Genomic DNA, 23,232 nt, shown 5'->3' with positions numbered 1-23,232 from the left:
CTCTCTCTCTCTCTCTCTCTCTCTCTCTCTCTCTCTCTCTCTCTCTCACACACACACACACACACACACAACATTGGCATAAATCAGCTGAAAACTTGATATTAATGTTTTTAACAATCCATGCATCCATTTCTTTGAAAGACCACTAAACACAGGTGTAAGAACTGTAAGGGAAAATGGCTTCACAACCCAAAGAGATTGATTTTGAGATAGCAGAACCCAGGAAAGAAGAAGAAAGCAAACAGTTTTTAAATTGAACCCAAAGACACAGACAGTGCAGAAAATTCAATAGAAGACATAGAAAATATAATAGGAAAAATAAATAAAATGAAACAGAATTTTAAGAGATTAGAGAGAAAATATTAGCAATGGAAGACAGGCAAGTATATATACCTAACATATACAAATTAGACTTTCTTTAAAAATTTTTTTAGGGGCACCTGGGTGGCTCAGTCGGTTGGGTGTCCAACTTCAGCTCAGGTCATGATCTCGCAGCTTGTGAGTTCGGGCGCCGTGTCAGGGTCTGTGCTGACAGCTCAGAGCCTGGGAGCTGCTTTGGATTCTGTGTCTCCCTCTCTCTTTGCCCCTACCCTGCTCACACTCTGTCTTTCTCTCTCTCTCAAAAACAAATAATAAAACATTAAAATTTTTTTTTAATTTAAAAAAAAGTTTTTTAAAGAAGAGAATAAGTGTTTGAAATTATACATTCAAGAAAACTTTACTGAATTAAAAAGAAGTGAATATTTCTATTAAAAGGATACAACAAGACAGAAAATTGAATGCTTAAAAATTCAGACATATTCTAGTTAATGTTTATCAAGAATCTTCTGAGACCCAGGTAAAAATATTGAGTTATATTTAATGAGGAGTTAAAAATTGATAGAAGGAAGAACTGCTGTAATACTTGGTAAGCATAGACCAGAACAAAGATAGTTAACTCTACCATTTTTGTATTTAGCTGCTTTTAACTAAGTGTAATGTACATCTCTGTGCACTAGATATACTTGCCACTGATGGCAAGGTGGGAAAGGTGGGCTGCCATTTTCCTAGAATAGTTATTGAATGGGTCTCAAATTGCCCTTTGAGATTATCTTTTCTGGGCTTATACTGTGTTTCTCTTCTTTCTTGTTCTTTTTTGTGATTTCTGTACTTCTATATGAACCTTTCTGATTAATACTTTTTCTTTAGTTGTATTCAAATTTTAAACTGTTCTCTTGATGGAACCATCTTTTTATCAAGGAGAATTTGCATTCTACTTTGATTGTTCAAATAGCTATTATTTAGTAGCTATCTTCTCTGTTTCCAGATTACTCTTATATATGTATTTTTTTCCAAATGTTCCTGAGCACCAAACATATTATAGACCCTATTTGATATCACAAGCTGTATTTCTCCATAGTGTTTGCATCTGAGCATGTCTGAAACAATTATTTTACTGTTGAAGTAAATGACACCTCCATTGATTCTTAAGCCAGAAGCCTGAGTCATTCTTGACCACCCTCCCCTTTCTCAATCTCTGTATCACAGTCACTTCCCTAACCAAAGCCACCATCATCTCTTACCTAAACTACTCTAATAGCCTCTAACAAGAATACTTACTTCTTGCTTGATTTTCTCCAATCTGTTCTCTGTTCATCAAGCAAAATTATCTTTTTAAATACAAAGATTGCATTGTGTCCTTTCCCATTTAAAACATTTTTCATTAAACTCTGAATAAAATCTAAACCCTTTGATAGGACCTGTAAGGAAGGCCCTGTGTGATTGAGCACAGCACAACATATGTGATCACTGTATGCCCTCCTTCCTTTGCTCCTTAGACTCTAACCATACCAGCCTTCTTTCAGACCCTTTGTTGCATCATATACTATCCTAATTCTCTGCTCATTCTGTTCTTGCTTATTCTTTTTCTTTACTCTTTGTGTGGCTAGCTCTTTCTCATGATTGCATATCTCCTAGCACTGTCATAGTTTTTTTCTTCATAACACTGAACACAGTTTATATGTTTATTTAGGTGCCTGTGTGTTTATTATTTATTTAAACCTTTCTCTAGAGCCTTATGAAATATGTAGCTATATTCCTACATACAGATGATGAAATAGGCTCAGATAACAAAGCTACTAATAGCTAGAATTCAGTCCCAGATCCTATTACCTTCAAAATCTAGATACTTTTCACTGGGAATATTTTAATGAGTGCCCAGTCTGGCAATTTTGATGTCTTTTACCATGGCTATGTTACCGTTGCCTAATAAAAACAAGGTAAGTACCAAAAAACACAGAAGACAGACTTTGCCTCAGGAATTCAAAAGGAAGTACGTTGCCTGGCATGAGAAAAGATACCATTGAGTAGGATTGGGGCTTAACTGGCAACCTAAAGAATGGATAGGATTTAGATGGGCATAGAGAAGAAATGACATGGTAGGTTAAAAAAAAGAAGGAAAGAAAGAAAAAAGAGGGCAAAAAAAAAAAAAAAAAACACCCAAAAAACCGGAAGACCAAAAATAGGAGAGTTAAAATCTAAAATCATGTTTTGGGTATTTTGAAAACACCTGACCTCGTTGCTGTATTGCTACTTACCTTGTTTATAAGGCAATATGTTTTGCTTTAATTATTTTTTTAACAAATGTATTTTTGTTATACAGCACTTTAAAAAAAAAAAAACATGTTCCACATCATCAGTGTGTAACTGCTTTGAGGGCCAAGGACATAAGTTGAAAGCTCAGATTTTGTTTCTCAATGAACTGGCCATTTTAAGAAGTATAGAAGGAATCACCTGACACTGATAATCAGTCATCTTTCTGCAGTTAGTATCTTCCTTTATTAATGATGAATCTTTTGGGATTCTCTGCTTCATTGATAATCTGACGTACATATATACATACAAACAGACAAAGAGCAAAGAGGTAAACTTTTGGTAGGAGTAAGTTTTTATCTTTCAGGATCTATAGCTCTAATCAAACTTGGGCACTGGATGCTAGTTTTTGACTTTGTATTCAGAAATTACAAAATTTTAATAGTTCCTCATCCATATAGTTCAAGAACTTCCTATAGGTTGGGTAATAGAATATAATAGAAAAAATTGTGTGCTGGTTATGGTACTAACCATGTTACATTAACTTCTTTTATTCCCATAAAACCCTATAAAGTAGGCACTGTTATCTCCATTTGACATTACAGGTGAGTAAAGAAAGGCACAAAAAATTTAAGTAGTTTGCCAATTATACAGCTATTAAGTGGTTAAGATTTCTTCTAGCTCCCTTTTTAGAAGAGGAAAAACTTGCTAACCTTTCAGTGGCTGGGGCCTGTAACTTAAACTAGTAAAAGATAGACTCACAAGAGAAAAGGGTTTATATTATATGCATATGAGGAGCCAACAAAAGAAGTAGGACTCATTAATAACTTATATACCTAACTTCCTATGGGAAAAAAGGTGGAGAGAAAAACTTTCTATGGAAAAAATAAATAGGGTTCTTCAGGAAAGGCCAATGGGCTTTTAGGAAAAAGTTTGTGATAATGTTTGCTATATACATATGAATAGTCTTTCCATCTCAAAGCCATAATACTCCCCAGGAGAGGGGATTTATGATAGCCTTATTTCCTGAAAGTTGCTGCTTTTGGTCAGATAAGGGAAGCTCTGAGAAGGTCCCCCGCCCCCCCCCCCGCATTTGTTGAATGTTGAATCTGCAGTGTCTTCAGTTTAAAATAATCTGAGGTTCCAAGTGGGTCTCCACATCCTGAAAAGCCCTGATCTCAATAATTTTATCTCATTGTTCCTCAAGCACACTTTATCAACTTTCAGACCTTAAATTTATATTTTTGGTTCAAAAAACACTGATTATATTGCAAACTGCTGTACTATAAAGGAATGGCGATAAAAGAAAAAGAATTAAACCTAGATTAAACTTACTTTCTCTTTTCCATTGTTTGTCTTAAATTTGTGATTTTTTTCTTTACACAAGAAAAAATATTCCTTGAAGTTTGTATTCTTATTCCGAAGTTGTTTGTTTTTTTTTTTTTTAATGTTTATTACTTATTTTTGAGAGAGGGAGAGACAGAGTGCAAGTAGGGAGGAGCAGAGAGAGAGGGAGACACAGAATCCAAAGCAGGCTCCAGGCTCTGAGCTGTCAGCACAGAGCCCGATGTGGGGCTCGAACTCACAGACCGGGAGATCACAACCTGAGCCGAAGCCAGACGCTCAACCGACTGAGCCACCCAGGCGCCCCTCTTATTCCTAAATTTTAAGTGACTAAACTGAAATCTAGAAAAGTTGAAACATTTGGTCAGAGCCACTGAACTTGTCTGAGTTCCAGAGCTTTAATTTAAATCCCAGTTGCAGAGGTGGAGTTTAACCCCAGTCTCCTCATTTTATTTCTTTTATTTCTTGTAACAACCAAGGAGAAGAGAGGTAGAGACTAAATGGAGAGATTGTATTGGACTAGTGGCATTTCTTTGCAGACAAGCATTTGTCATTTCTCATAGTGACTTTCTGTAGTAGGTTACTAATTAAGATTTATTTTAGTCTCTTTCCTTCCTACATCTTTCTCCCCTTTCTTACTACTTAACCATCCTGCCTTCTTACTCAGAACATTTTCCTTTTTCTTCTCTAAACCAGTCATATCTGTTCTCTAAGATTTATTGCTCTCAGATGTTAAGTTCTACATTTAATTAACATATTTCATTAGAGTATAAATGAATTTTATTCTTCATAGTTAGGATTGTAGGTTTCAGAGAGATTGGGGGAGGTACAGTTTATCCCCAGTCTCTTCCCCTCCTTCCTTCCATATTTTCAATTCTAGTGAGGCCAAAACAAGGATTAGAAGTTGAAAAGGGGAATAAAATGCAGAAAATCAGCTATTAAACATGTTCTCTCCTCTTACAAGAACACACATATTATTTGACTTATGGCAGCAGTTCAGAGACTCCCTAAATATATTTCATGACAAGTTTGGAATTTCTGAAATGCTGAATGGAGAAAACTTTCTGTATAACATTTCAGCTCTCTCCCAGTGGTGCCTTTCCTGGAATGAGTTGTGATGTGATTTCTAGGAGAGGGATGTAAATGACTTAACTGAAAAAGAAATTAAACTCTCCCCTCAAAATAAAGTCTAAGAAAATATATATAGGATGGGTATATAGTGAAAATTGATAGATCTAAAAATATGAGTTGATTGGAACAGACAGGAAAAAGAGGAATCTTAGCTAGGTAAATGAAATGGGAGGTTTAAAGGAAAAGTAAACAAAGTATTGAAGTATGTTCTGAACTGACAGATGGTTAGGAGGAATTGTTTGTTAATAGTAAGTAAAGACCATAAATATGAAAATCTGAATAGAGTAAACATAGTAAATGAGGCACAAATTTAAGAAATTAACAATAATTGACTTAGTTCTCCAGTATCTTAAATGTTGACTATCTGAGACTTTAACTGCTTTATAGTAACTTAGTTACCTCTTGGGAAAGAGTATTCCTCTTTACTATAAAAAATAATGTGTTCTTTTTACCGAATTTTTTTAAATTTCTAAATGTATAACATTTTAAATCACTAGGACTTCCATTGATTTGGCTGGCAAAATCACTGAAGACAACTAATAATGCTACATGAAATATAATGAATATTTTATTAAAGGCATCATAGAGCTGTTAAGGCAGTAAAGAATTATCAAAAAGTGAATGAAAACTAGGAACTCAGCTGAAGAAGCACAGACATTACTTTTGTATAAGAGCTGTGATGTAATGACTTACAAGAGCCAATTGTTGAATTTTCAGGAATTTTGCAAAGTAGTTGTTAAGCACAACCATTATTAAACGTAAAATTATGGGATTCCTGGCTGGCTCAGTCAGTGGAACATGGGACTCTTGATCTCAGGGTTGTAAGTTTGAGCCCCATGTTAGGTGTAGAGATTTTAAAAAATAAAGTGTTTAAAATAAATAAATGAATAAATGTACAGGTAAGATATATTTAAAAGATTAAAATATTAAAAACAAGAGTAATAAATATCAAAAACTCAAAACTTCCTAATAATTTTCTAGGACAACCGCTAAAATAATATATTGATAGAGTAGTGGGACAAATAGAAAATTAAAAATAAGATAGCAGATTTAAAGTGAAATTGCCCAGAACAATCCCCTCTTACCAGAAAAAAAATTATGATAGCAAAACCAAAATTTAACAAAACTAGACCTTTAACAAAACTAGATGAAAAGGTATCCCATGAACCCCAAAATACAAGCAAGTATAAACAAGTTCTCAAGAACTATGAGACCCAATACCAACATCTGTACAAGGGGAAGCCGCACAAGAAGCCCAAGAGCTAATGAATACTAACTAGAAAATACAGTGGCCAATATAAGAATAGCACCTGCAACTGTAAGGGTTTTTGCACAATCTGCATGTTAAGCGCAGGGGATCTGCAGTAAGGTATGAAGGAGATGGAACAGTCTGTGCCCTCTGACACAACTAACCAGTGTTAGCTCCATTTCAGTTCAAAGCCACAGAGCAAAGGAAAACTACTGAGAATAAAATCCAAATTGAGTAGGATAGGATAATAGGGCCAAAGGAAGTAGAAGGTCCAGACAAGTAGGGAGAAAGTAAACCACCAGGAGATCTCACAGTGTAGGAGATCATGTCTTTGAACACTTGACAGAAACAACAAAAGAGGGAGCTCCAGAGCTGTGAAGATAGAAAAGCTATCCTGACCCAATAGTCTTATCTGAAGTTCAGGGAAACTAATTTCACATAAAAGTGAACAGGGGCACCTGGGTGGCTCAGTCAGTTAAGCATCCATCTTTGGTTCAGGTCATGATCTCACAGTCTGTGAATTCAAGCCCTGTGTCAGGCTCTGTGCTGACAGCTTGGAGCCTGGAGCCTGCTTCAGATTCTGTGTCTCCCTCTCTGTCTGCCCCTCTCCTGCTCATTTTCTCTCTCTATCTCTCTCAAAAAATAAGCATTAAAAAAATTTTAATGAACAACAGAAAAGGATCACTGTGGAATCCAATAGAAATCTATTTGGAAAATGAAAATAAGGATAAGAATAACATCTCCACAATGAAAGTATGCCAGAAAAACATGCCTATGAAATAAATGAAAAGTGTACCTTCATATTTCAAAACAAGTTAAAGAAAAAATATGGAATATAAGAACATAAATGAATTGATAGAACTTAGAAAATTATTATAAATAAAGAAAAAAATTTTTTCAAAAGTTAAGTTTAACAAAGGAGCACGGTATTTCCTTAAAGCAAGTATGTAAAAAAGAGGACTTTTTCAAAAACCAAAAATAAGAGCTCTTTACCTTCCATATCCTGATCAACTTAGTCCTAAGGTGGTTATCTGTATTGCAGGGCTAGGGAGGTTGGAGACAGTTATGGTGACCCATTAGGACTTAATTATGAAGAGAGGGCTTCCACATAAGGGAGTGTCCTGGTGTGAGGAATCAGAGTCTGAGCAGAATAAGGAGGGTAACACATGGTACTGGTGAGTCAAGGAAGTAGGTGGTAGTAGAGACAGAGGACTCCTTACATACAGAGAGATTGACCAAATGGATACATACATGCTAAGGTTAATGTTACCTGTAATTTTCATTTTTAGAGTAGAAAGTAATAAATATGGAAAGGGAGAAAACTAAAATGTAAACCCTATAATATTAGGTTAGAATTGGAGAAATTGGTCTAAACCTAAGGTTTTTAATTTATATAAACATGGTTATAAATGTGTATCTGTTTTACATATGGATATTAAATTTATATACAATTCTCTAGCTGGATCCACTGAGAGAGCCTGGGCCCAATAGCAGTGAGCACACCTAACACTTAGATCTTGGCCTCTAAATACTCTTCCCCACCAAAATTACCAAGGCTGTTTGGATTAATGGCTGTTTCCAGGTGTGGGGAAGGGAAAGTACTAGATTTTTCTGTAATATTCTGTGCTAGATGAAGGAAACGTGTCAAAAGGACAGAAAATCCAGTTTGAAAGGGTTCCCACTGGCTAAATTGAGAACAATTTGAGCATCAAATTGATGATGATAATACCAGCTTATACTGCACTGAATAAATTAGGAAATCACGAGTCAGGCTCTGCACTGAAAGCATGAAACCTACTTGGGAATCTCTCTCTGCCCCTCCCCCCACCAGGCACTCTGTCATGCACCCTCTTTCTCTCACAATAAATATTTAAAAAAAAAAAAAAAAAAGAATGTAACATCTTTTCGTGATATTCCTGCCAGATTTACATAACTGGAACCTAATCATGTGGAAACATCAGACAAACCTAAATTGAGAGATGTTCTATAAAATAATTGACCTGTAATGTTCAATAGTATCAAGACTACAAAGTCGAGGGAAGAAAACTGAGAGACTGTTGTGACTGAAAGATACTAAAAAGATATGACAACTCATGATTTCAGTCTAGATCTTTGATCCCTTTGCTATAAAGGGCATTACTGGGGAAACTCAAGTAGGGTGTGAGCATTCGATGGTAGTAATGTATTAATTTTACTTTGATTCTGATGGTTTTGTTGTTGTATAAGAAAATATATTTAGGGGTACCTGGGTGGCTCAGTCAGTTAAGTGTCTGACTCTTGATTTCGACTCAGGTCATGATCCCAGGGTCATGGGATTGAGCCCCACGTAGGACACACAATGCCCCACGTTGAGCGTGGAGCCTGCTTAAGATTCTGCTCTCTCTCTGCCCCTCTCCTCCCTCACACTTTCTCTAGAATAAATATATATATGTGTGTGTGTGTGTGTGTGTGTGTGTATTTATATATTTGTAGTTTATTTACTTATTTATTTATAGGAAATATTCAACGGTGGTGCAACATCAAGGTAGCAAGTTACTCTCAAATGGTTCAGGAAAAACAGTTGGGGATTGCTTCAATCTTTGGAAAATATGTTAATAAAAAAAGAAAAAGAATAAAAAAGGATTTGAGAATGACAGATAAAGTAGACAAAGAATATTCAGCATACATGTGGGAGTCTCATAGAAAAAAAACAATGCATATAGAACATATTAAAAATACATAAACAAAACTTTTCTAAAATTAAAAAACTCAAAATATATATCAAAAAGACATTCTGTTTACCTAAGATTATAACTAGCACTGAGAAATATTCTCACAAAATTATTGGACTTAAAATTATTAAGATTAAAAGAAAAATACACACAGACACACCCTCCCCACCCCCAGCAAGCCCCTCAGCCTCTCTGCTCTCCCTTGCCTGGCTCCATTCCCCTGTGACCCCTCCCACCCCCCACTCCCAGGACTGGTCTGGCCTGTTCCATCCATTCAGAAAGACATTGAAACTGAAAACAAATTGAGAACAAACCAAAAAGTTGTATGGCAGTTTTAACTATCACTCATTTTTTTTTAATGTTTGTTTATTTTTGAGAGAGCATGACAGGGGGACAGAGGATCCAAAGCCACCTCTGCACTGATAAAAGTAAGCCCGTTATGGGGATTGAACTCGTGAGTTGTAAGATCATGACCTGAGCTGAAGTTGGATGCTTAACCAACTGAGCCACCCAGGTGCCCCTCTATCACTCATTTTTAACTTCATAAACAAAAACCTCAAAAAATAAAAGGGGCACCTGGGTGGCTCAGTCAGTTAAATGCCTGACTCTTGATTTTGGCTCAGGTCATGATCCCATGGTTTGTGGATTTGAACCCTGCTTTGGACTCCCTGCTGACAGAGAAACCTGCATGGGATTCTCTGCCTCTCCGCCCCTTCCCTGCTCCTGCACACACACTCCCTCTTTCTCTCTCAAAATAAATTAACTTAGGGGTGCCTGGGTGGCTCAGTCAGTTAAGCATCCGTCTTCAGCTCAGGTCATGATCTCAAGGTTCATGAATTCAAGCCCCGCACTGGGCTCTGTGCTGACAGCTCAGAGCCTGGAGCCTGCTTCGGATTCTGTGTCTCCTTCTGTCTCTGTTCCTCCCCTACTTGTACTCTCTTCCTCTCTCTCTCAAAAATAAACAAAGATTAAAAAAATTTTTTTTGATTAAAAAAAATTAGAAAAGAAAAAGAAAAATTCACTTGAATTCCAGGCCAAAGGAAAAACATTGCTCTTTAAATGAAAGAAAATGAGGTAGTCATTAGAACTTCATTAGCAATGGTTTAAAGGAGACAGTGGAGTCAACATTTTCAAAGAATCAAGGAAAGAAACTGAATCAAATAGACTTTCACATATAAAGGCTGCAGTCAAATGTATCAACAACAGATTGGTATTCTGATGATATTGTTCATATAAACACTCTGAGAAGAGAGAACAAAGTTCAGACACTCAAAATGATGGGAGAGATACTGACATAAAGACTGATGCTAGCAATTAATTGCAATTAGTTAAGATAGTTGTAAGGGGAGAGTGTATAATATGAAAAGACTGTATGCTCTGACAATTTGGATAAAGTATAATTATTAGAAAATGGGGAGTTTGAAGATGCTATGAAAATAGAATAAGCTTTGTGATTGCTTTAAAGTTTTTAACTGGACATAAAAGGATAATATTTCAGTTTGGCTCTGAAGTGATTGCTCATGGTGGAGGGGGCAAAAGCCAAACAAAAGGTTATCATTAGAACAAAAGAATAAACTGTACTAATTTTATATTTATATATTTATTTTTGAAAGTATATAAAACTTATTCTTTGTTTTAGGAATTTCATATGTATTTTTAAATTTAGGAAGGCTTGTCCTTGGTGTGTGGGTGTGTATGACCAAATAAAATAGACTGCACAGAGGAAGTGTGTTCCCGTTACTGTTGCTTCATAACTACTCCAAAGCTTAGTGGATTGAAACAATAACCATTTTATGGATTCCGTAGATTAGGAATTCAGGCAGGATTTTGTCTGGATGGTCTTTGTAGCATAGACTAAGGTCACTTAGTGGGATTCAGCTGGTCGGTGAAGGTCCACAATAGCTTTACTCCCCTTGTCTTGTGCCTTGGTGATACTGGCTGGAAGTTAGGGCTCAGAACACCATCACGTGACCTCTGCAGCATGGTTCTTTGAGGGTTGTCAGACTTCGTACATGGTATCTGACTTCCCCCAGACAAGCATCCCTAAAGAAACAGGGAAAAGTTTTGTGGCCTCTTCTAATTTAACTTCGAAAGTCACATAGAATCATTTCTACCATATTTGCTTGCTTGTGAGTTATAAGACCAGCCCAAATTCAAGGAGAGAGTGATTAGAGTCTGCCCAATTAATGGGGGAATGGCAGGGTCACAGTACAAGAACATGTGGGATACAGGCATGTATCTTTGGAAAATATACCCTGACACAACTATTCGCACAGAAGCCTTGCCTACATATAAATAAGGTATAGTATGAATAGAATGGAGATCAAACAACTTCAGTCATATCAAACGTTACCTTAGTTCAAAGAAAACAATTTTCAGATTTGCTGATAAGGCAGAATGTAACTCTTTCCAGTATTTTGTTGTAACAAAGAGATGAAGGTTAAAAGCAAAAGAACTATATAGCTATTAAAAAAGAATGAGGGACATCTGTCCATGCTACTATACAGTGTTGTTGCTGTATCTTTTTAAAAGATAAATAAAATAAATTGGGCGCCTGGGTGATCAGTCATTAAGTGTCTGACTTCAGCTCAGGTGAGCTCGAGCCCTGCTTTTCTCTCTCTCTCTCTCTCAAAAATAAACAAATAAAATTAATTTACAAAAGTGGGCAATACATATATGTGTGTGAATATATATACATAATGTGTACATAATTATGTATTATATATATTAAAATACTCTAGAATAAGTATATGTAAATGTATTTACATATATATGTGTATCTGCTTCTATTTATTAAAAATGGAGGAATAAGCCTTTCTGTAAATGTTTATATATAATGTTTATATATAAATGTTTATTATATTTATATTGGTGATTTATATATAATGACCATATATATAAATGTTTAATATAATTTAGGGTAGGAGAGAGGACTAGAACCTAGACTTCTTTTTTAATATCCTTGTTTTACAGATATGACCTTGAAACTATTTTACCTACCTAATTAAAAAAAATGAAACTCTTAAAAGCCACCCCTTGGGGCGCCTGGGTGGCGCAGTCGGTTAAGCGTCCGACTTCAGCCAGGTCACGATCTCACGGTCCGTGAGTTCGAACCCCGCGTCGGGCTCTGGGCTGATGGCTCAGAGCCTGGAGCCTGTTTCCGATTCTGTGTCTCCCTCTCTCTCTGCCCCTCCCCCGTTCATGCTCTGTCTCTCTCTGTCCCAAAAATAAATAAACATTGAAAAAAAAAATTAAAAAAAAAAAAAAAAGAAAAGCCACCCCTAAATGTCAAAATTGACAATAAAAAAGAACAAATGAACTTAAGTGTATAAGAAATGAGCCAACTGGATAGTTGGCAACATTAACACCTAAGGAGGAACTACTCCAAGTAATTTTAAAACAGCAATTAAACTATATATATATATATATATATATATATATATATATATATATATTCATCCCTACTAGACCATGCTTTAAGGTTAAAAGGAAGTAGGGAAAGTAGTTAACTGTTTTCAAAAATGATGTCGTGGTCTTAGTTGTTGGTGTCGTTATTTCAAGGCTGTTGTAAATGTAATACTGGAAAAAATTAAAAAGTCCCCGTGTAATACTCTAATTCTGTTATTCCCAGTGTCACGAGAACTAGGATTCGTCTTATGCAAGAAAGCACATATAGATAGAAGATAGAAGACATTAATTACAAACTTAATGGTTTTAATTTTTAATTAGAAGAACCGGTATAGGGCTGCCTGATGGGCTCAAAGGAGCATGTGATTCTTGATCTTGGCATCATGAGTTTGAGCCTCACATTGAATGTATAAATTACTTAAATAAATAAAACTTTTAACAATAAGAGAAACCAGTATTTGTACCTCCATCCATCAGTCTATCTCTATTTTCACTGTGCCTTTGCAAATAAAAGTTTGCCATGAATTGTTTTTGTTTTTCTTTTTTTTTTTTTCTTTAGAGTGAGAAAGGGAGAGGGACAGGGAGAGAGAGAGAATCTTAAGCAGGCTCCATGCCCAGCATGGATCCCACACAGGACTCAGTCCCACAGGGCCCTGGGGTCATGACCTGAGCCAAAATTAAGAGTTGGACACTTAACCAACTGAGTCACCCAGGCGCCTCAATGCCATGAACTGTTAATTGTTGAATTGTACTGGACACATTATTACTGTCTACTAACATTTGTATTTTAAATTTTCTGTTATTTTTTTTTAATTTTTTTTTAACGTTTATTTATTTTTGAGACAGAGAGAGACAGAGCATGAACGGGGGAGGGTCAGAGAGAGGGAGACACAGAATCTGAAACAGGCTCCAGGTTCTGAGCCGTCAGCACAGAGCCCGACGTGGGGCTCGAACCCACGGACTGGGAGATCATGACCTGAGCCAAAGCCGGCCGCTTAACCGACTGAGCCACCCAGGAGCCCCTCTGTCATATTTTTACAGGATAGTAAAAGGGGCGCCTGGGTGGCTAAGTCGGTTGAGCATCCGACCTCGGCTCAGGTCATGGTCTCACGGTTCGTGAGTTCAAGCCCCACATCGGGCTCTGTGCTGTCAGTGCGGAGCCCACTTCATATCCTCTGTCCTCCTAGCTCTCTGCCCCTCCCCCACTTATGCTCTCTCTTTCTCTCTCTCTCAAAAATAAATATTTAAAAAAAGAACACTTTATTACTTACTAGTTTGAACTATTAAATGTTTTTGAGTTTTTTGATGAATGTTGCTTCAATTAATCTTAGTATCCATAAAACAAACATGGTGTCTATGGTAAAAAGAATAACTCCACAATAATCATGTTTGCTCTTCCTCTGTCTTCTTAAACTATACAAACTCCCAAGCAAGATATTTGCTCTTGCTTTAAGACCGTTTGTATTTGTAAGAAAATCTGAGGAGATCTACCCTAATTTCTATAAAATAGTTTGTTATAGAGAAAAGGTATAAAGGTGTGTAAATGTGTAATGCAGTGTATTTGAAAAAGTGCTTATGGTTTTATTAATAGATTTAGTAGTTTTTACTATATGATATAGTTTAAAATAATTCATCAAAATCACACTTGCTTTATATAAAAATGATCTTAAAATGTTTATTCAAATTGTTTTGTATCTTATTTTGGTATTTTGAGAATTTACAAATCATAAAATGAGTTGAAGTAAATTTAATGTACAGTTTTTAAGGCATATTTTTCCTGTATTGTTGACTTTTGCCATATTATTGACTGTACACAAGTTCTGTGTTTAAGCACATAAAAGTAACTGATTTCCTCAAGGGGAAAATCAGTAAACAAAGTGTCTAGTATACATCATTATAGGATTCTTTTTTTAAGTACAAAAATCAGAATAAATTCTGAATTTTAATCTTTAGAATTTACAGTTAGACAGTAATGTGAGGTTGATACCACTATTTGACGCATGAAAGTTGTCTTTTAATTGTGATTAAATGTAATATGAACTTTAAAATAGCATATGAGAAAATTCTAATTCAGCCAGTTCTAATTTATGGTACATTTGGAAAATTGTTGGTTTTTTTGAAATTTACATTTTGTCCAAAAATCTTACACAGATTACTCTTTCAAGGTTCTAACATCATATAATTATTATAAGCCAGCTAATGTATTTAATACTTTATATTCAAGTAACTTATTTTTTTAGAGTGTAAAGTATAAATTTATTTTTTTCCCCATCAGAATACAGTCGTTTTGAAGCCAAAATACATGACTTACGGGAGCAGATGATGAATAGTAGCATTAGTTCAGGATCAGGTTCTCTTCGAACTAGCCAGAAGCGATCTCTCTATGTCAGGTAAATTTTTTTACTTCTAATTATGGCAGTCCTTATTTATGCATGCATGCAGAGTCCTTCACATTTTTTACTATGACTTAGTTTTACTGTAGAAGAATATATTGCAAAGAATATATTGCCACCTGTCTGGCTCAGTTGGTGGAGCATATGACTCCTGATCTCAGGATTATGAGTTCAATCCCATGTTGGGTATAGAAATTACTTAAAAATAAAATATAAAAAAAAAGAAAAAAGAAAAAAATCTATTGTAAACCAAAGAAATGTTACTTTAGGATTGATTTCTTAACAGTCTGTCTTTCAAGAATTGGAATGTTACTATAATTGTATTAAAGTTGTACAACCCCTTGAATAATAATGGCATGATAAAGACAAAATAAATGTGGGAGAAAAAAATTTTTAAGTTATTTTCCTGAGTGACTGTATTGTAGCTTGGTATGTCATATCATCCAACACTTACTTATATTCTTTATAATAAACTGTTCTCTAACATTTAATTACTACAGTAATGTCCATAATAGCAAAGGGAGCATATGTAAATAATAGCTTAAAATGTGAGTAGCCTCAGTAGAGAACACAGATTCAGGAAATTTCTACATGTATTTTTTGAATTTAAACTGTTCTTTTTTATTTCATTGGCTAATAAGACTTACACAGATGACCTATTTGTATTCTGTATACTCTTTTTAGCAGAGCCTTTACTCAGCACTTTATTGCACTATTAGTTTAACTTTAGTTGATGACTACGGGTAATCTGTACCATTTTTCATTAATTTTGTTCATTTCTTCTGATCTTACTGAGGAACATTTCCTAGTATGTTTTATTTATTCTTCTGATGAGAGATGATGTATCTTACATAAAATAGACATGTATCCCATATGTGTTTGTGCATATGTATAAAAACATCTATGCAAACAAGCATGTATTCTATACTTGTTTACATATGATATGACTTACTGTCTCAAATGTTATTCTGTGATACATAACAAAAGGAAACTGTTCTCACTTTCTTCACTTGTTCTTTTCCTACCCCTTTCATTCCTCCTGCCCTACCAATGATCTGGGAATCCTTAGTCTATCAGACTTTTCTGTTCTTCCACTAATTACTGTAATATTTATTAAATTTTATTTAGATTTATTATTTAATTTATTATTTCTATACATTATTTATTAAATTTTATTTATTAAATTATTCTGTTCCAAAGTGTTTTATGTGATACTGATATCTACAGAAAAAGGAAAAACAGATTTGTTTATACTCTCCTTTTTTCATTTTCTTCTTCTTGCCTATATTTTCTAATTTTAATATAATTAGGTGTTGCCTTTAATAGTGATTTATTAAAAACTTACAAAGGCATAAAAATCAAGACATTACATTTGTTTCAGGCACCTTTAATGAGTCATCTTTACTTTTTGTTATTTTTTAAAGAAGTACCTTATTTTTGCAAGTTATATACTATCAAAAAAATGTAATGGGGGCTTCCAGGTGGCTCCGTCAGTTAAATGTCCACCTTTGGCTCAGGTCATGATCTCGCGGTTCACACGTTTGAGCCCCAGGTTGGGCTCTGTACTAACAGCTCAGCGCCTGGAGCCTGGTTCAGATTCTGTGTCTTGCTCTCTCTCTCTGCCCCTCCCCGACTCGTGCTCTGTCTCTCTCCTCTGAAAAATAAATAAACGTTGTAAAAAATAATAATAAAAAAATCTGTCACCTCCGAAAAATCCCTAATTTCATTCTCTGAAAACAGTCATCCTCCATTTTCTTAGCAAAGTCCCTTGTCTTTACCCCCAAATTTCTAAATAATGTGCATATACTGCTGTTTTCCAGTTTACCATTGTAGATAACTTTCTCTTTCATACCAAACTACTCTTCATCCTTTATCACTCAAACATAGTGTCATCACTGTTAATAAAATTAATAGCATTTAATCATGTGACTATTATAGTATCTGTCATTACTCAAGTAGTATATTATAACACCATCCTTCCTTTCTTCTGCAGCCCTTCATTTTTCCTAGGCATAATAATCATCTCATTTTTATTTGCTTAATTGTTCATGTACTTATTACTAAGTATCTTTCTTTATCTTACAATAGACTCTAGAGTTTTTCACTTAAAGAAACATGTGGTTGTACATATGATCTTACACTTCAGATTTTTTCTATCTTTCTGTTCCAGTCTGGACTAGTTACTTTATAGACTTGCTGTGTAGATCTCATATGAGACTTGCCTTTGCCACTGTCCTATTCCTTTTATTTTTTTAAGTTTATTTATTTATTTTGAAAGAGAGAAAGCATGAGTGGAGGAGGGAGGGAGGAAGGGGTGGGGGGAGAGAGAGAGAGAGAGAGAGAGGGAATGAATATGAATCTCAAGTAGGCTCTCTGCTGACAGCACAGAGCCCAGTACGGGGCTTGATCTCAGGAAACCATGAGATCATGGCCTGAGCCAGATCAGGAGTCAGATGCTTAACCAGCTGAGCCACCAGGTGCCCCTGTCCTATGCCTTTTAGCACTCTGCTATGTCAGAGTCTTTTTTTTTCAGTGCCACATTTTCTTTCTCAATTTACTTTCCTTTAATAAAGCACATTCTCCAATAAATTCTTGAAAAAAGAGTATATGGGGGACATTTTTTGAGGGTTAGCATGTCTGAAAATGACTTTACTTTGCCTTCTCCTTCATAGAGTATTTGGGGTATGGAAGAAGGTATGATATCCTATTTTATTTTCTAAAAGCCTCTTCTTATTTGATCATTTTTTTGTCGTCTTTTTATTTCATGGACCTAATATCTTCTCATTTTCTCTAATGTTCTGCTTCTTGAATTCTGTGCATTCTCTGTATTTCTTTTTTTTCTAGTTTGCCTCTTTTCTTGTTTTTCATGTGTGAGATGATCTTTAAATATTTAGTGATCCTTATTTCCTATTCTTATGAATGGAGAATGAAGCTAGCTGGATTTAACTATAAAATACTTGGCTTTGTTCGTTGCCCTTTCCCACCCGAGGTCATTGTTTGGGGTCATTAAATATCTCTAGAAAAGAATCCTTAATCTCTTGCCTGCAGTATAAACAAGGTTGCTAGAATTTCCATTTTCAGTGTGCAGATTACTTTTTATCTCTTTAGCCCAGCACCACGTTCCCCATCAAGTTCCAGAGTACAGAACTTACCAAATTCTATTTCTTTAGAAACTAAACCTCTTGTCTTCTGGGTCTGAGAACAAGAGAAGGGATCTAGAGGTTCTAAGTGCTATATGAAGTGTTTTCACCAGTTCTTTTGTTTTCACTGCTGTAACTTTCCTCTGCCTACCTGAATTCTGTACACTTCTACTTCCTGAACATTTCTAGGATCTGGTGGAGTAAACCTTATTTCAGTAGCCCTCTCTTCAGACACCTCATTTAAGCTTCCTCCAATCTGCAATAATGAATAGGTCTACCTAAGATCCAGCAGTAGCACTACGAGGTATTTGCCTCAAGAATACAAAAATACTAATTCAGAGGGATAAATGTCCCCCCACCCATCTTTATAGCAGCCTTATCTGCAATAGCCAAATTAGGGAAACAGCCCAAGTGTCCATTGACTGAAGAATAGATAATGAAGTTGTGGTGTATACACACACACACACACACACACACACACACACACACACACACAATGGAATATTACTCAGCCATTAAAAATGAATGAAATCTTGCCTTTTGCAACAGCATGGATGGAGCTAGAAAGTATTATTCTAAGTGAAATAAGTCAGAAAAAGACAAATGCCATATGATTTCACTCATATGTGGAATTCACAAAATAAAACAAATGAACATAGTGGGGAGAAAAGAGGGAGAGAGACAAACCAAGAAACAGACTCTTAACTATATAGAACAAACTAATGGTTACCAGAAGGGAAGTGTGTGAGAAGATGGGTTAAATAGGTGATGAGGATTAAAGAGTGCACTTGTGATGAGCACCAGGTGATGTGTGGAAGTATTGAATGAGTATATTATACACCCAAAATTAATATTACATTGTTTATTAACTAACTGGAATTTAAATAAAATTTTTTTTAAAAAGAGAGATAGGTTTAAAAAATTGGGTAACACAGAAAGGAATATGATTTGTATCCTAATTTCCAGTTGCCAAATTAGAACTAAAGAATAAATAAATTGTATTATAAATGTAATTGCTGGGATTCTTTCCTTTACTTTTGAGAGAACTACTTTGGATGAGAATTTAAGTATTGTATATTAATAGAACACAGAATTTTTATCAAATTTTGAAAGATTCTTAACATTGTGCAATTACTATATTAATACAGTATTTTTCCAAAATATTTAGCAGCTGTTAAAGGCCTGTATAGTTAGTTTTCATCATTGTTATTGACTCAGAAAATTCTGTTACTCTAGTTCTGTGAACAAATAGAAGGAATAATTAACTGACACAATAGTCACTCTGTTAATCTAGTCTTACACTCTGCAACTAATGAATCAAATCTTTCAGGGAGTTTGTTTTCCTAAGTATGTGTAGCCAAAATAAAGAGAAGAGTATCTCTTAATATTTACTTTTTGTTTATTAATTTAGAGCAACTCTCTAGGTTTGTCTTCATTTTAGAATTCAATATGGGTTGCCAGTGGATTACACTAAAAGCATTTTTTTTTAATTTCTCATCCAATATTGAAAGAAATAAGGTGGTACCTAATTTTAGAAAACTGTTAGCATAAGTCACTTTTACTGTTTCTTTTTTTGTCTGTCCTTCCATATGTAGTGCAAATTTGAGCTTGGCATTATTTTGCCCACCATGGTATCTTGTTTAATTATTTACCTGGATTATATACACTTTCAGAATCCTGTGTTCATTTAATATTGGAATGAACATCATGACAAGTAATTATAGACTTTTTTTTCTTCTTAATCTAGAGCGCTTTTTGATTATGACAAGACTAAAGACAGTGGCCTTCCCAGTCAGGGCTTGAACTTCAAATTTGGAGATATCCTCCATGTTATTAATGCTTCTGATGATGAATGGTGGCAAGCCAGGCAGGTTACACCAGATGGAGAGAGTGATGAAGTTGGAGTAATTCCCAGTAAACGCAGGTAAATATAAGTCTGCTACAGTCTTACCACTTGAAAGTAGGGCAACATAAATAATTGTTGATTTTTAAAATTATTTTACCAAGATGGTGATGCTTGGTTTTCCATATTGTGTTTCACAATCATTTGATTTTGTTCACCTTACGTTGTAACCAGTGACGTAATTAAAGAATATGATGCTCCCAAAGGTTTTTAAATAACTTTGCCATGTATCTATACCATTGGAGGGAGAGAGATTTAAAAGCCTTTGTAGTTTTCTCATGTAGGTGGTGATGGAATCTTAAACTTTACATTTTTGATTATATGAATTGCCTCCTTTAGACTTAAAAAATGGAAGTGTAAATAAATGTGAAATGTTTAGAACTATCTTGTTACTTGCTTCACATCTTTTTTCTTGATTAATTTAGAAGTATTGGTACATTCACTGGTCTTTCCTCTTTGCTTTTAACCACTTATTATCATGATTGATACTTACTGTCTACTGGAAAAGTAGTCAGGTATAGACATAGGTAGGATGATCCCAGTATAGACAATCCTCTCTAAGGTCTACGAAATGCTGCTGAATGCCCCTACTTTCGTGAGAAATTGTATTAAAATGTCAGTTCGTAATTCCCCTGAAATAGCTTTTTTGTGAGATCTGATTTGTACAAATCATTGCCTAAAAGCCTCTTTAAGTTTTAAGACAGCCAGCCAAAATTGGTAAAGAGACATTAGTGTTTAGTGTAGCTAGTTAATTCACTTCAGGTCAAGCTTATGATGGAATACACTTGTTCTGTTCTAATGAGTTGGATTTATACTTATTTTGTTAATTGTAATTGATAAGTATGCCAAATCATGTACCTATTTATAAACCTCTACCTGTATATATTTGTATAACTGCTTGTAGAAGTTGAAGAGTAGGAATATTAAAATATTACCTAGATTTGTATTTGTGGTTTGGGGATTTATGACTGTTCTATGCTAGATCCATATATTTAGCAAGCTCCAGCTATTTGGCTAGATCTTATAAAGAGGCAACTCCTCTTTTAGCAATGCAGCCCTCAGCATAACTTTTCTCCTAGAATAGAACATAGTCTGCTTTAAATTCAGAAATGCTTCCTCTGTGCCTTGTTGAGTCAGTAAAAATCTCACATCTTGAATATCAAAGTCAGAGTTCCTAAAAATTGTCTTATCCTTTGGTACCTCCTATCTCTCATAGGCTTTATGTGTGCCTGCAACTAATAAAACACTGGCTTTGATGAAAAGAGATTCTTTTTATTTTGTACAAAAATTCCATAAAGTTGAATTTTGTGGCATTTTTTTGTTTTTTTATGTTTATTCATTTATTTATATAATTTTTCTTCCATAAGCTATAGTATGAAACCACAACTAATTATGCCGTTTTGTTCTTGAATGTATTCAAAACTTCTGTTTTCTTAAAACAGAACTATCCCTTTCTTAGACCTCTGTACTTCTAATAATAGCAGAAGGAATTGTAGTTACTACAGTTCTTAGTTTTCTTTCAGGAATAGTATTTACAGTTAAGCACAATTTAAATCAATCAACTATTTAGTGAACAAGATAATGATGTGAAAACAAAGCCATTTTGAGTTGTAAACGTTTACTCACTAAATGTTAGTTTTGCAGTGCCCTCAGTAAGTACCTAGGCAGAATTATAAATTAATCATCTCATGGACTCTCTAATCATGTCATGGACTGTTCTAGCACAATAAAAACAAGTTTCACATCCTTGACTACTAAGGTTCTTTATCCACAGTAAAACTGTATAGCTAGATAATGAAGGAAATACATATATTCACAACCTGTTGTGGTAAGTTTTTCTGCTATATACTAACATAATATCTATGTTGAAACTGAGGATTTATAAAAGCTTAATTTACAGGAAATTTTGCGAGGTTCATATTGGTATTACAATCTACATGAAACATTTGTTTTGATGTAGTTTTGTTGGCTTGCTTATTTTGAATACTTGGCACTTTAACAAGTTTCAGAATTCATAAGATCTAAAAGCTGTACAGGCTTCCTTATCTTAAGCTTGTTCCCTTGGCACCAATTTCACCTGTAGAGGGATAACTAAGGATAACTAACATTACCAAGTCTTTGTATCTCCTTCCAAAGATACTTTAAAGTTTTTGTATACTGTAATTTGTTTCTATATTTACACAAGTATATCACTGGAGCTAAATTTAATTTTTGTATTTCCCATTTTTTTATAAAAATGTCAGAGCTACAGAAAAATAAGTAACAAGAGGAAGAATAGTACAAGAAACAATAGTACAAGAAATCCACATATCCTTCACCTACTTTTACCAGTTGTTAACATTTTGCCTTATTTGTTCACTGTCTTACGCTTAATTTTTGGCATATGTGTATGCCCCGTGCTAAGCTAATATTTAAACAATAACAAAAAAACCAAAATCTGGCAAATTGCTCAATTCAGAAGTGGTTCCTCATAATAATTTTAATATAATTATGGAATTGAGTACATTTATAAGTACACAGGTACTGTATTTTGATACTTCACAAGTGGTTTTGTTTCATAATAAAATGAGCCCTGTATTTCATTTTAGAAATTATAATTAATTTTGGGATGCAAAACTAGATGACTTCTGAAGACTTTAGAATATAAAAATGCCCTATATTAAAGTATCAGTTTTAATGATTTCTAGTTAGGCCCTTAGATATTTCAGTATACTTTAAAAATAGCATTCTATACTTTGACAGAGTTGAGAAGAAAGAACGAGCCCGGTTAAAAACAGTGAAATTTAATTCTAAAACAAGAGGAGATAAAGGGGTGAGTATATGAAATTTCATATTTCTAGATATTAGTAATTGAGGATAGTAGGTTTTTTCTTAATTCTTGCTGGAAATACATTATTAAAATTAGAAGGATTTTGCTGTAAGAATTAACCATCAACAGGTGTTGCTATGGTGCTTTCGCATAGTAGATACTGAAGTAATTTAAGTATTACTGAAGTAATTTAATTTATTAAATTAAAGCAGTCATTTTACAGACATTTTTCAATTAAGTTATTTATTTTGAGAGAGAGAGAGCACGCGTGAGAAGGGGGAGGGGCAGAGAGGGACAGAGAGAAAGAATCCCAGGCAGGCTCTGCACCATCAGCACAGAGGCCAGTGCGGGCCTCAAACTCACGAACTGTGAGATCATGACCTGAGCCAAAATTAAGAGTGGGACTAAGTCATCCAAGTACCCCTCATTTCATATATTCTTAATATACTTTGGTGAGGTTATTTATACAAGTGAAATAAATTCAGCCTTCATTCAGATGTCCAGTTAGAAACTTGTATCATCAGTATTAATCATGCAGCTAATTTAATAATACATGTTCTGAGAAAATATGCC

At 34.7% G+C, this 23,232-nt stretch overlaps 1 protein-coding gene across 29 annotated transcripts in view; it reads left to right on the top strand.

The window, feature by feature from the left end:
- Positions 1-23,232, top strand: part of DLG1 (discs large MAGUK scaffold protein 1) — a 275,437-nt gene that overhangs the window by 211,037 nt on the left and 41,168 nt on the right. For all 29 annotated transcript variants that reach the window (XM_040484886.1, XM_040484885.1, XM_040484907.1 and 26 more), the window contains 3 exons: positions 14,690-14,804; positions 19,695-19,871; positions 22,593-22,662. In XM_040484886.1, coding sequence (XP_040340820.1) covers positions 14,690-14,804; positions 19,695-19,871; positions 22,593-22,662 — 362 coding nt within the window. The remainder of the gene's footprint in view (positions 1-14,689; positions 14,805-19,694; positions 19,872-22,592; positions 22,663-23,232) is intronic.

This window comes from Herpailurus yagouaroundi, unplaced genomic scaffold (assembly GCF_014898765.1).
Source record: "Herpailurus yagouaroundi ecotype Mexico unplaced genomic scaffold, PumYag 162, whole genome shotgun sequence".
Lineage (NCBI taxonomy): Eukaryota > Metazoa > Chordata > Mammalia > Carnivora > Felidae > Herpailurus > Herpailurus yagouaroundi.
The sequence above is the reverse complement of the archived record's forward strand: the minus strand, read 5'-3'. Positions and strand labels throughout refer to the sequence as shown.